General features: G+C 39.3%; 2 protein-coding genes across 4 annotated transcripts in view; both read right to left on the bottom strand.

Annotated features, from left to right (window-relative positions):
• Window positions 1–12434, bottom strand: part of Bre1 (E3 ubiquitin-protein ligase Bre1) — a 193614-nt gene that overhangs the window by 148034 nt on the left and 33146 nt on the right. The window lies entirely within an intron of this gene.
• The window catches only part of LOC136825624 (platelet glycoprotein V-like), a 104779-nt gene that overhangs the window by 67449 nt on the left and 24896 nt on the right, over window positions 1–12434 (bottom strand). Inside the window, exon 1 of one of the 2 annotated variants that reach the window (XM_067082217.1) lies at window positions 10819–11639. The exons of the other annotated variant lie outside the window; for it this stretch is intronic. Coding sequence (XP_066938318.1) covers window positions 10819–10839 — 21 coding nt within the window. The 5' untranslated portion in view covers window positions 10840–11639. Of the gene's footprint in view, window positions 1–10818; window positions 11640–12434 lie in introns of those variants that run through there. 2 annotated transcript variants of the gene reach the window in all.

Raw genomic sequence — 12434 nt, 5'->3', positions numbered from 1 at the left:
AGATAGAAGAGGGGTCCAGCCAAGGGGCTTTGCGCACAAAAGATCTCTTCGTATGAAAATTTTGCGCTGAAAATATGGATAATCCGATTATTTTTGCTCGCGAAGTGAAGGTGTGATTAAGGTTTGTGCTGGTTTGCTGTTTAACTCTCTCTCTCTCTCTGTATATATATACATATATATATATATATATATATATATATATATATATATATATATATATATATATATATATATATATATATATATATTATGTATGTGTATGTGTGTCAGCGTGTATGTATGTACATATATATATACATACACACACATACATACAGATCGTCAACTTGAGAAATAAAATCATATATATACATATATATAGATATATACAGTATATATATATATACATATACATATCGTTAACTTGAGAAATAAAATCACAAATAAAGACCTTTACAACGTGTAACGTCAGACGCCGAATTCATTTCTGAGAACTGCGATGAAGGGAAGAAGCCGATAGAAGCCTAAACTCACTCCAGAGTTCCTGGCTGCGAGGAACAGACGGGAGCATATATAAACGGCGATTTCCAAACGATCATTACGAAAGACCGCCGTCCATAATCCATTCACGGAGGCGTCACGGCTCACAGAGGACAACATGTACAGAACATAGAAAGCGGTTAATAACCAAGACGAATCGGAACAGAAGAGAGACAGGGCCCGGGAACGTGGGATTCGCGGTGACCCGGGACTTAACACCTCCAGATCATCAGGCACAGTCCTCCCTGGGACCTTATATAAAGGACTTTAAGCCTGCGACAGACGGCCCCGGCTACTCTTCGCCATCTAAAGTCCGACCAGATTAGCGGCGCCAAAGAGCAGTTTTTACTGACGTAAGAAGATTGTGAAACGCATTTTACTGCTAAAATTGTTTGTACAAATTGTTTGTACATACACAACCACACGATACCTCATGAAACATACACACGTATATACTGTATATGCATGTGTGTGTGCGTGTGTTTACGTAATTATGTATAACGATTCATGCTTTATGGGATTATGATTCGTGAGCAAACTGCTCGCCCGGCAGAAACAACAATAATCTCCCAAGCAATCAGAGCTGTTTTGGACCATTCTCTGAAATAGCATATATATATATATATATATATAATATATATATATATATATATATATATATATATATATATATATATATATATATATATATATATATAGAGAGAGAGAGAGAGAGAGAGAGAGAGAGAGAGAGAGAGAGAGAGAGAGAGAGAATAAAGGAACGGAATGACCACAAGAAGGTGAACTTTTTAAAAAAAGTTATTCTTGATCTGCAACACGACGCCTGCCAAACCCGACCATTGGATTATATCTCTGGAAATACGATACTTTACTGATATTGGCTTCACCTTTTAATCAGAATTATCCTTCTTGGCGTCGATGTAGTTTGTGGTGCTGTTAATCATATTATGCTTCTATTGATGCTGTATCGTCACTATCTGGAAAGGTGATAAATACTTATTATGCGAGAATGATCCCACAGTCGTGTTGACGAAGCAATACACAGAAAATGACGAAAGTAAAGGTGTTTCAGAAGTCTTCACAACTTCCTTCTTCTTCCATGTTTTTCTACCTGGTGCAATTATGAGATTTTGTTGACTATTTCTATCATCATCTCGGTACGAATAAGGTGAAAAATGAAGGTAAACTGAGTAGATAGTAAAAACCATTATTGCTCTGCTCCTTGTCCAAATGGGGATTTACCGTGAAAGCACTGAAATATTGATGATAAAAAATAGGATTTCAGAAATTTTTTACTGCCTTTTTCTTTTGAGGAAGGATTGTGCCTGAAGTGGAGTGTTCTCAGGTTTTCAGCAAGTTTTTTGAGAGGAGCTTAATACTTATTTTCACTCCCAGCTGAGCTGCCGATGAGACATTTATAACAGCGTCTACTGCCGGCCGTTACGCATGAGAATTTGAACGCTCCTTATTGGAATGAACAGTAATCCATGGGTGACTGACTTCCACAGTTATTGTGAAAAATGATGGCATGGAGGGTGTTACTTGGCCGCTTGGGAGGCTTAGGGACTTTCCAAGCTAAATGGAACTAGCAGAAAACAGTTTCCACAGCCAAGCGAATGAGTGTCAGCCTTGCAGTGCAATGGAGATTCTAGATATCAGGTACTGTCTTTGATGCAACCAATGTGACGTCTCAACAAAACAATCAAAGTTTCCTTCTGAGATGAACATTTAGCGGTTTGGACTTCGTAAATTTAAAAAAAAAAACAAAGAGCGAGTAACACAAAATAAAAAGAAAATAGAAAGAAGACGGCCAAGAAAACAGGAGAGAGAGAGAGAGAGAGAGAGAGAGAGAGAGAGAGAGAGAGAGAGATCACCAAATTCTTTTCTTAAAACTCCATCCTCAGTAACACCGCTCGTGACAGCAAATTACTGATTGATGAGCGACGATATATGGGCAAAGGGGATGGGTCTGTCGCCTGGGGCGTAGACTGAGAGAGACATGGGTGTGGGTGGATAAATGGGCATACGGGTGTGGGTGTGTGAATAAATGGGTAAAGAGGGATGGATGCGATTTAAGCGAGGCTCCTTCAGAACTATCTGGGATTGATCTAAGTGGGGCTCTCGATAAATCAGGAGCCCTTAGATGCTATCAGAGTGTCGTGGATCTGGAATGGAAGACTTATGACGCATCTGAACAAGTTCAGCCAAATAACAGGGTTTGATGTTTTGCCGCCTAAAGGCGGCAGCTGCCTTGTGGCATCACCTTGTGGGTGGATCGGAGATGGCTGACCGGGAAATATGGTTAAAAGAGAAAGAAGTCCAAGTTCCTGCTAAATAACCCGTGCTTGCCTGTTGGGTTGGAAAGAAAATGAAGGAAATATCTTGCTTTCTTTCTTAATCTTTTTATTTTTATTTAACGCACAGCATAGTAGGTATTGACACAATTATTCTCATTCACGCAATCTAGATTATTAAGCCACTTAAAACTTACAAGTTTAAGGAATCTTCTTGAACATTATCAGCTGCTGCAATAAAAATCCGGTCAACAGCAAGGAATGTTTTCAGAATGACGAGCATAGCGAAAGCTCTACCAGCAAAGCCAAGTTTGGGGTTCGGAAGCATTAAAAATAGAAGACGGGTTATTTCGAAAAGGGAGAACCTCCACGGCTCCCTTTCAAGACAAGCCGACGTTCGGGAGATGTACGAAGTATGTTAAGTGAACTCCTATCAACAGATATTCCCGGGAGCTGAGGAAAAGGCGAGGGTGGAAGATCTTTCCCCGCGCACGACACAGACCCAGCCTCGTAAGAGCGAACGTAGCACGCCGGAGTAGATACTGCCTCACTGGAGGATAGCAATGTGCGTTAGCCAATCAGGTGCAAGAATTCTGCTTTGGTTGTTTTAACAACATTGCCTGCCGCGTAGGAGGGTAAAGCCGTCAGTGCACGTCACGCGGTGCACTGCAGGCATTACTTAAAGTTCTATGCAGCGTCCCCTCGGCCCCTAGATGCAACTCCTTTCTTTCATTTTACTGTACCTCCATTCATAGTCTCTCTCCTTCACCTTACGATCTACCCTCTCCTTACACTTATTTCATAGTGCAACTTTCTACTCTCAATTTCCCTTTCAGCACTGAATGACCTCATAGGTCCCAGTGCTTGGCCTTTGGCCTAAATTTTACATTTCATTCATTCATTCAACAATTTTGTCTGAGAAGGGATCGAAGGCCTCCTACGGTTATCTCGTAACAGCTTTTGGTAGTTTCAAGTCGTACCCACATAGTGAGATGGCGGTTGGGACGGCTTTGAGAGAGAGAGAGAGAGAGAGAGAGAGAGAGAGAGAGAGAGAGAGAGGAGGTGTCAGCTATCAAGAAAAAAACATTACCGGCAAGATGTGGCCGAAACCTTGTAAAAGGGAAAGACGGGAAAGACGTCACTTGGCTTCTGTCTAATCCACCCTCCACTAGTGAATGACCCCCGTGTCAGCAAGGATGCAGCCACAGGCATCTGGCGTGTGTGTGTGTGGAGGAAGGATTAGTGGGTTTCAAGGTAAGAAGATACAAGAGATAAGGATGCAAGGGAGATACGGAGCTCGAAGCTCTCGAGGACAAGAAGTGAAGCCACTGCCCACTGTTCATCGTAAGTTCATTTGACACACTGTCAATCTCTCCGGGCTTAGCCAGTGCCAGATCCTCGTCACATTTCAGCTGTTCTTGAGTTCGTCTGATTGGCCGAATGGATGTTATCTGGTGTTACATCATATTGGGAGCACGTGGGGATTATGCAAATGGACGGGAAGGGGAAATCATGAGAGGGAAGATAGTGAAGATAAATGGTGGACGTGTAAAGCCGTGAAACACTTGTCAGTGGGGAGAGAGAGAGAGAGAGAGAGAGAGAGAGAGAGAGAGAGAGAGAGAGACGTAAACCACAAACGTGGCATGAATATTAATACATCTTACCAAAGATATCGCCGAGCCAATAAGTGTAACGAATTGCTTTCCGGCGCATGACGAATTCGGCAGCCCCTGGCCCAGAGAAGGATCGAAAAATGACGAGAATGGAAGGCTGGAGGAACTGGGGTTCGAAATCAAATGGCTGCATACTTTTCCTTCTATTCTACTGTCTCTGTTATCTGAATAAGAACTCGAATCCCCCTCGCAAGTGGGATAAGAAATGTTTGTATTGTAAAAGAATTAACTAGCAGCTGGAGAGAATTAAATATTTTCGAATAAAAGTGAAAGACAATACGGAAATATTGACAAGGTGAATGCTGTTTGGTGAAGGTTTGAGACTATAGTTATCTAAAATGTTAGTAAAGGTGGTTCTCTTACAAGCAAACAAACAAACCTTCAGGAATTAATATGACACAAGTTACACAATAGGTGAGAATTCATCGTTATCTTCATCACGCTCACCAAACCGCACAGAAAGTCCAAATAAATACCATGGAATGAATAAGTAACTCATTTATTACCCAAGAAATGTTTATATTGTAAATTTCTACATAACGTTATGTAAAGGGAGTTACTCGGTATTTTCTTTGTAAGGATTTTTAACCATGAAGCGCTAACAAATCCGGAGCTCTCACAGTTGCGCTGAGGGTAAAAACTAAGTCGCTCTTATTTGAAACGCTGAGAAGAAATTCCACTATTTTTGCTGAGAAGCTGCGACGTCGATGTCACCTCCGAGTCTCATTTCTAGACTTCAGTTTCACCAGAAGGAGGTAAAGTTCAAGAAGTTGGACACCTTTATAGGTGGGATAAGACCAAAAGGAACGAATGTTAAGTAAAAGGCAGAGAGTAATGCGGCTAGGAGGACGGGGCACCGGAAAAAGACGCACTATACCAATTCGTTTCTCTTATTGTCAAGTGGTGAAAAAGTGCACGCTCCCTACTGCTGAAGAATCTGTCATTAAATTATCAGAATGTGCCGGAATAATCACAAGGGTGTCACCAGTTCTATGACCAACAACGCCCATCCCTAAACCTGGCATCAGAAAAAGAAAGAAAAAAAAAAAGGCTACAACTTTCTTTCCAGCAGAGAATAAGCAATTCTACAAGAAACAAACCGCTTTGAATTAAAAGGAAATAAAACTATCTACCCCCAATTATACACAGTAATTGCTTTCGATTATTTTGTTGTATTTAACTAACTCGAAGTATATTTCCCATTCTTAAATGCAATATTTCCAAGCAAAGCAGACAAGTTTACAAAACTAAAGAGAGGGAGAGAGAGAATCTAGGCCAAGGAAGCCGTATTGTCCTTAAGGTAATGTAACCTTGGTTTACCCAGTGACCCAAGAAAGCAAGACTTTTTCCCTTAGTTTTCTTTCTTTAAATGAATCAGGTCTAATGCTGCTGCAGCCACAGTTGCCTTGACAGACACTTAACGCTGTATTACGCATTGTTCTGGAGCCGAATGTTGTCTTGTTACTTCTGAACAAATGAATTTGAGACTTTGCCTCATACGATTTCAATGTACATCTGTTAGAAAGGAGACAGTTACTTGGACGTTGATTCCACCGAGAGGTTTTACAGCAATGAAGCTCATATTCTTGTCAATATTCTCAAAATCTTTATTTAAAGATCTACAGAATTAAAATACCAAGTGAATAACGACACTCAAGAGTCAGTGCTTTTATAAGCAGAGTTTAATCTAACAAAAGCGAAAAACAGGCTCTCAAGAAAAATATAAGACTCTGTTTAGTCGTTTCTGCTCTTATTAGCAAATCAAAAACTCTAGTAACTGAATGTCAGCTGTTCGTTAACAGTTTGTCATTGCAGGCGTGCGTAAAAATACCATGATGAATCACTGGAAGGTGACAGAGGAAGCTGACTGTATCACGGAAATATCCATAGATTCTCTCTCTCTCTCTCTCTCTCTCTCTCTCTCTCTCTCTCTCTCATTATCATCATTTGCAGATTAGAATGCAAGGTGAATCACGAAGAGTGGAGTAATTCCATAGCACTGGACTCCTACTACTTAGATTCAGCCAGCCTTGTGCTGGACTCTCATTGATATACGAAAAATGAAAGACTAATGAAGAGACTGCATTTTTTGCAAAGGAACACAAGCACCGTGATCTGATATAAACCAACAATCCCGGGAACATTTACTACCAGTCAACAAGGACTGACGCAATACCATAAACTAGTGTTGTGTCAACAATGAGGCAATAAATAGGAGTTCCATATAGTCGATACCGACAACGTCAGGTCGTTGCAATATACTTAGCCATTTCTCATTTGTACAGACTCGAAGGCAAACTTACTCATTTATTTTGCCATACGATTCGGATCATACTGGCAATCAAAGACTAGAAGAGAACACGAAGTGAAGACGATGAGAGCTGCAAATGGATAAAAGAAAGGACGAAAACAAGAAACTGGATCGAAGGCGCATCGTCATCGAACCAGAAGGGTTTCACGTTCCCCTCAGGGCACTCTTACCCTTCTGAAGTTCAGGAACGACCTTGTGATCATAATAAAAATGGAGCCAGAAGTAGGAAATGGATAATGGAGGCGGAATCACTGACGATGACTCGTTTCGACAACCATAAAACACCGCTTGCAATTGTTGTAGAGCAGGAAGTACAATTAAAAGTAGGAGGCGTTTTTGGTCTATGACAATATACCAAAACAAGAGCAACTTTGGCAGCAATGACGAAAACAGAATAACAATAAGAAGTCAGTGTTGCTTTAATCAGCCAAACCTACGAGAGAAAGAATCTTGAAACACGGGCATAATCAACTCAAAAAACAGAAGCATTACTAACAACATGGTTGCATGAGCAGTAGCAAAATGATGCATGGTGGGAAAAAGAAGGAAAGCCTACAGGTGCCTCGCCATTAAACGACCAGAACGCATTGCCGGGATTTGTAAAACCTTCTACGTCACTCCAACGTTAAGCCGATAACTTGACTGGGTTACGTGACAGCTGACCTGCAGAGCGCTTAAACAAAACAAATCGAATACTGGAGGTTCTGATGGTGTCACGGGAGGTCTTACTGTACTTTGCACTGGCATCGTTGAAAATGCAGCTGAACTTTCCAATTAAAATAATGTTCTAAGGCATTACAAAATTTTGTCTGTTGTTCAGAGACTAATCTTGCCTTAACCACAGTCGAGATAGACTCTGTTTACCTATGGGTACGAAAAATGAACCTATTTGCCAGCGCGTAATTTCCATATTTTAAATTTAATTAGCATCTGAAAACAGACTTTTATCTACTGATAGCAAGAGGATCGTATCTGTGTGAACTTATCACATTATATATCCATATTCTTCAGTAAGGTTTATTTGCATATATATATATATATATATATATATATATATATATATATATATATATATATATATATATATATATATATATATATATATATATATATATATATATATATATATATAATATATGGATTCTTTCTTTCTACATGGATACAGGAGATTATTTGTAGGAGAAAACAGCTGAAAAAAAATATGATTTCTGGCTAACTCGTATTGACTATTTTTGTGACTTTCTTGCAAACCTAAAGTTACTTGAGTTTCAAAAATATTAAAATAATAAAGAACTTCCATGACATTACAATAACCTAAATTAAAAAAAAAAAAAAGAATACTGATCTGAGTAAATTAATCTTCATAAATTCAAATATTTCAAATTGAAATTCTCTTCTAGTCAGTCGGTATTCTCACTTTATGATATCTGGATAAACTCTCTCTTTTTAATCTTGTTTATCTTTCAGTAACGCGTTCTACGTTTGTTGTTCAAGATGTTCCTTGTAGTATGCCTTTCTGCTCACTACTACTTAAGGGACTCTCTCCTAATCTTTTGTCAATCTCCAAAAATGCGACTTGATTTAGATATGCTTCTGAAAGTCTCAAGCTTCTTGGTGAACATACAGCCATGAATTTTTAACTAGAGCACATCAGTCAAAACATTACTGGTGGTAATATCCTCCTGGAAGTTGAGCTTATGATAAAAAAACATTGCAGGCTTTAATCACCACATTAATGATGATACTATTTCACATACACATAAACGTTACTCTTTCACATACACATAAACATAAGTGAAAAACAAAAAAACACGCATATATATATATAAAAAAATATATATATATATATATATATATATATATATATATATATATATATATATACTCACATGCATACATAAATATAAATATAATTAAATAAATATATGTATATAAACACACACACACACACACACACACACACACATATATATATATATATATATATATATATATATATATATATATATATATATATATATATATATATATATATATATATATAATGCATTCATAACCTACATAAATATAATTTTCTATTATAAGTCCCACACTAAGAAAAATATGAGGTCATTAACAGAACGATCATGGCGAGAAATTGCACACCCCTGAAGATGAGAATTGACTCACTGCTCAACTAACACGATGCAGCAGCCACTCAACCCTAATCACTTTCCAAAGGCGCCCAAATGACATCCAACATTAAACTGAAGCGCCTTATGGGCGATACACCTACGACACAAACTTGACGTTTCCTTATGTAGTCATCACACTAGCTTTCACTCAGGTCTTCCGCGGTGAGATTGCATGCCATGCGATGGCTCTTCACTCGTTCCTTTTATGTGCACCCTCAAGGGTACAGTACCTGCTACAAAGACACCCGACGCCTCAGCCCGAGGAGGCAGACACAGGTGCTGAAAGGAGAAGCTCGGATGCTTGTGAAATGGGAAGGGCGACAGAGTGCAGAGATGACGGGCAAATTCCTGTCTTAGGTATTACTACTGACAAAAACATCTAACTCTTCTTCTTTCCTGGCCCACGAAGGTCAGTACGCTCGCAATGCTAAAGCAAATAGACAAACTGATATCAGTTGTGGCTACTACGGTTGATATCTTGTACCTCTTTGAACCGTGAGGCTGAAGGTATATAAGTTTATGGCAGTGTATGAACTCTGTCTCTGTTCCTGCCTCTCTCTCTCTCTCGTATACATACATACATATATATATGTATATATACAGTATATATATTCAGAGAGAGAGAGAGAGAGAGAGAGAGAGAGAGAGAGAGAGAGAGAGAGAGAGAGAGAGAGAGAATTTTACTTTTAATAGCACCAAGCGCTTTCGCGTTTATTAACGCATCGCCTGGGCACATAAATAAACAAAAAAAAAAAAAAACACGATGCGTTAATAAACTTGAAAGCGCTTGGTACTGAACTTCTGCCTGTCATCCTGTGGGATTCGCTTATACACCGAAGTCACGTGCATCTACTGTGATTTTTTCAGTATATATATATTAAATGACACTTTACTTACGGGATGGAAAACATTCTTCTTGAGGAAAAGAGGAACTGAGGAAAAGGTGAACATTGATAATAAAAAAAATAATGGAAGGGATAGAGTTTAAGCTGTATCCGCTAACCCATGTATGGATGATCTTGCTTAACTAAAGGAGCGAACTAATCAAAACTTGAGGTGAGGTTAGGGAATGGTTACTATTATGAATAGTAATAATATTAATGTTACTGTACTGATGATGATGAAGCAGCATCTGCAGTAGTATGTTAATGGTAAGTGTAATTATTGTTAAAAATCTGTAACAGTATTTCACATAAATAAATTATTTCTTATCTCACACGAGTCATCACAATTATTATCAACGCCGTGAAACCGCTGCAAATTTAATCACTAAAAGGGTATGTTCACGGTAAGTGTAATTATTGTTATGAATTTGTACCAGTATTTCACATAAATAAATTATTTCTTATCTCACACGAGTCATCACAATTATTATCAACGCCGTGAAACCGCTGCAAATTTAATCAGTAAAAGGGTATGTTCACGGTAAGTGTAATTATTGTTAAAAATCTGTAACAGTATTTCACATAAATAAATTATTTCTTCTCTCACACGAGTCATCACAATTATTATCAACGCTGTGAAACCGCTGCAAATTTAATCAGCAAAAAGGGGGCAGCCTCGAGCGTAACTTTCTGCAGAACAAACAAACGTCAATTTTCCTCCGAGCTAAACGAGACCATTGCAGTATTGATGCCTTAAATGAAGACCGCGATCTATGTTTCCCTTTCCCACTGATGATCACGCCTGGGTCAGTTCAGAGAATTCACCGCCGTTACAAATTCTATAAATAAAAAATGGCGGAGAAAAATGTAAATAAAGAGGGAGGGAAGGGAAGGGGATGGAAGACGAAATTCGTGGAAGAGAAAGAGCGATAAAAGGTAAAAAAGGGGAAGCCATAAACTCACCATCTTCATCAAGAAATTCATCCCGGCTGATGTTGGTTGCGTGATGGACAGTGATGAAAGAAGCCCCGGCTTTGGGGAAGGGGGTCGGGGGGCGGTGACGCCGAAGACGACGACGGTGATGGAATCTGACCACCAGGTCTCTTTCGACTCACAGGCGTCGATTACAGGCGCTGGTCGACGCCCATGCAATTGTTCGCCACCCTGTTCTCTGTCGCACTGCGATCAAGCAATAATTGCTCACAAACACACCAACATACAAACTCACTTTTTTTCTTTCTAGGGCCCCATGCGATAGTAATGACGCACTGCTTTTTAACTCAACTGCAATTACCGACAGTCGATCGCGGTTTTGGGAAACGAAAAGAACCGGGGTTAACTCCTTCAGATCACAGACCACACCAGGTTGTGAGTCTCATCTAACGGGCAATTTCTGGACTCTTTCCGATGAATGCATCAGATGTCTAATCCTTCGTTATTAAGAAGTCCATTTCTAGGGGGGGGGGGTCTCCAACACGGGCAGCCAAATCATCGCACAGAATAGGCGAAGTTTCCTAGAGCTGATTTCGCACAATGCTTATGGCATCACAGAATCTTCCAAATGCATCGATATTTTCTACTGTCCTAAATCATGCAAGTCGCTCTGTGGAGAATAACCAAAACAACACGTCAACTCCTCAATGGCATTGAAGTCACCGAGAAAGATTCTCCCCGACAAGTTGCGACCTTCTCGAAAAGTTTCTGGGGACGAGGCGGCCCGGGACGGCTATACCGGAGCAGTGCGCGGACTTGGCTCTTCACTCGACCATACCTGACGCGCAACTGAATCCCTCGCTGGCTGTCGCAGCAGGCCGCGGAATCCAGTAATCCCCATAACGCAAAAGGGAACACAGGGGGAATTATCAAGAGGGGGGTGATGGGATAACAGGGGGAGTGAAATCCCTTTTAGAGGGCGATTGGGGAACCCTTTCTTTGGGCAGTATAGCGCACTCGTTGTTGATATAAAAAAAACACATATTTTTTTTTTATGGCTGTGCATGCAAGCCATAGGATGATCGTGTTTGGATGCATAATGAATATGTATATTAAATATGTGTGCTTGATTACAACAAAGTGAAAATTCTATTGGAAAATCGTTATAAACATACGGTTTTATGCAGAATCCACTTCGAAATTACTTTAAAAAAAAAAAGGCTTTTTGTTAAAACCACACAAAGATTCATCTATTATGAATCATTACGGAAATAGCTGTAATTTTTATAAAAAGTGAATAGTTCCAATATTGACACCATCATATTCATAGCTCATAGGAAATTCTTTTTAGTAAGCTGAAAGCGTTGTCACCTGGGCCTATGTAAAATATTTAGAAAAATGTATATCAGCAAATAATCTGCAGATATATTCATCTTCATAAGATTTCAAAAATATAATTTCTAATGCTAAATAACAGGGAAGTAAACATTTTTTCGCATCTTACAGCCTAAGCAGGCATATTTTTCTCTTATGCCATGTCATGAAAACCTCATTATCGTCGTGCGACAATAGCTTACCAACAGCAGACTACGACCGCTAACAAAGACAGTGAATTGGTAACAATAAAAAGAAAATCTAAATTCTTT

Source organism: Macrobrachium rosenbergii, chromosome 39 (genome assembly GCF_040412425.1).
Source record: "Macrobrachium rosenbergii isolate ZJJX-2024 chromosome 39, ASM4041242v1, whole genome shotgun sequence".
Classification (NCBI taxonomy): Eukaryota; Metazoa; Arthropoda; class Malacostraca; order Decapoda; family Palaemonidae; genus Macrobrachium; species Macrobrachium rosenbergii.
The sequence above is the reverse complement of the archived record's forward strand: the minus strand, read 5'-3'. Positions and strand labels throughout refer to the sequence as shown.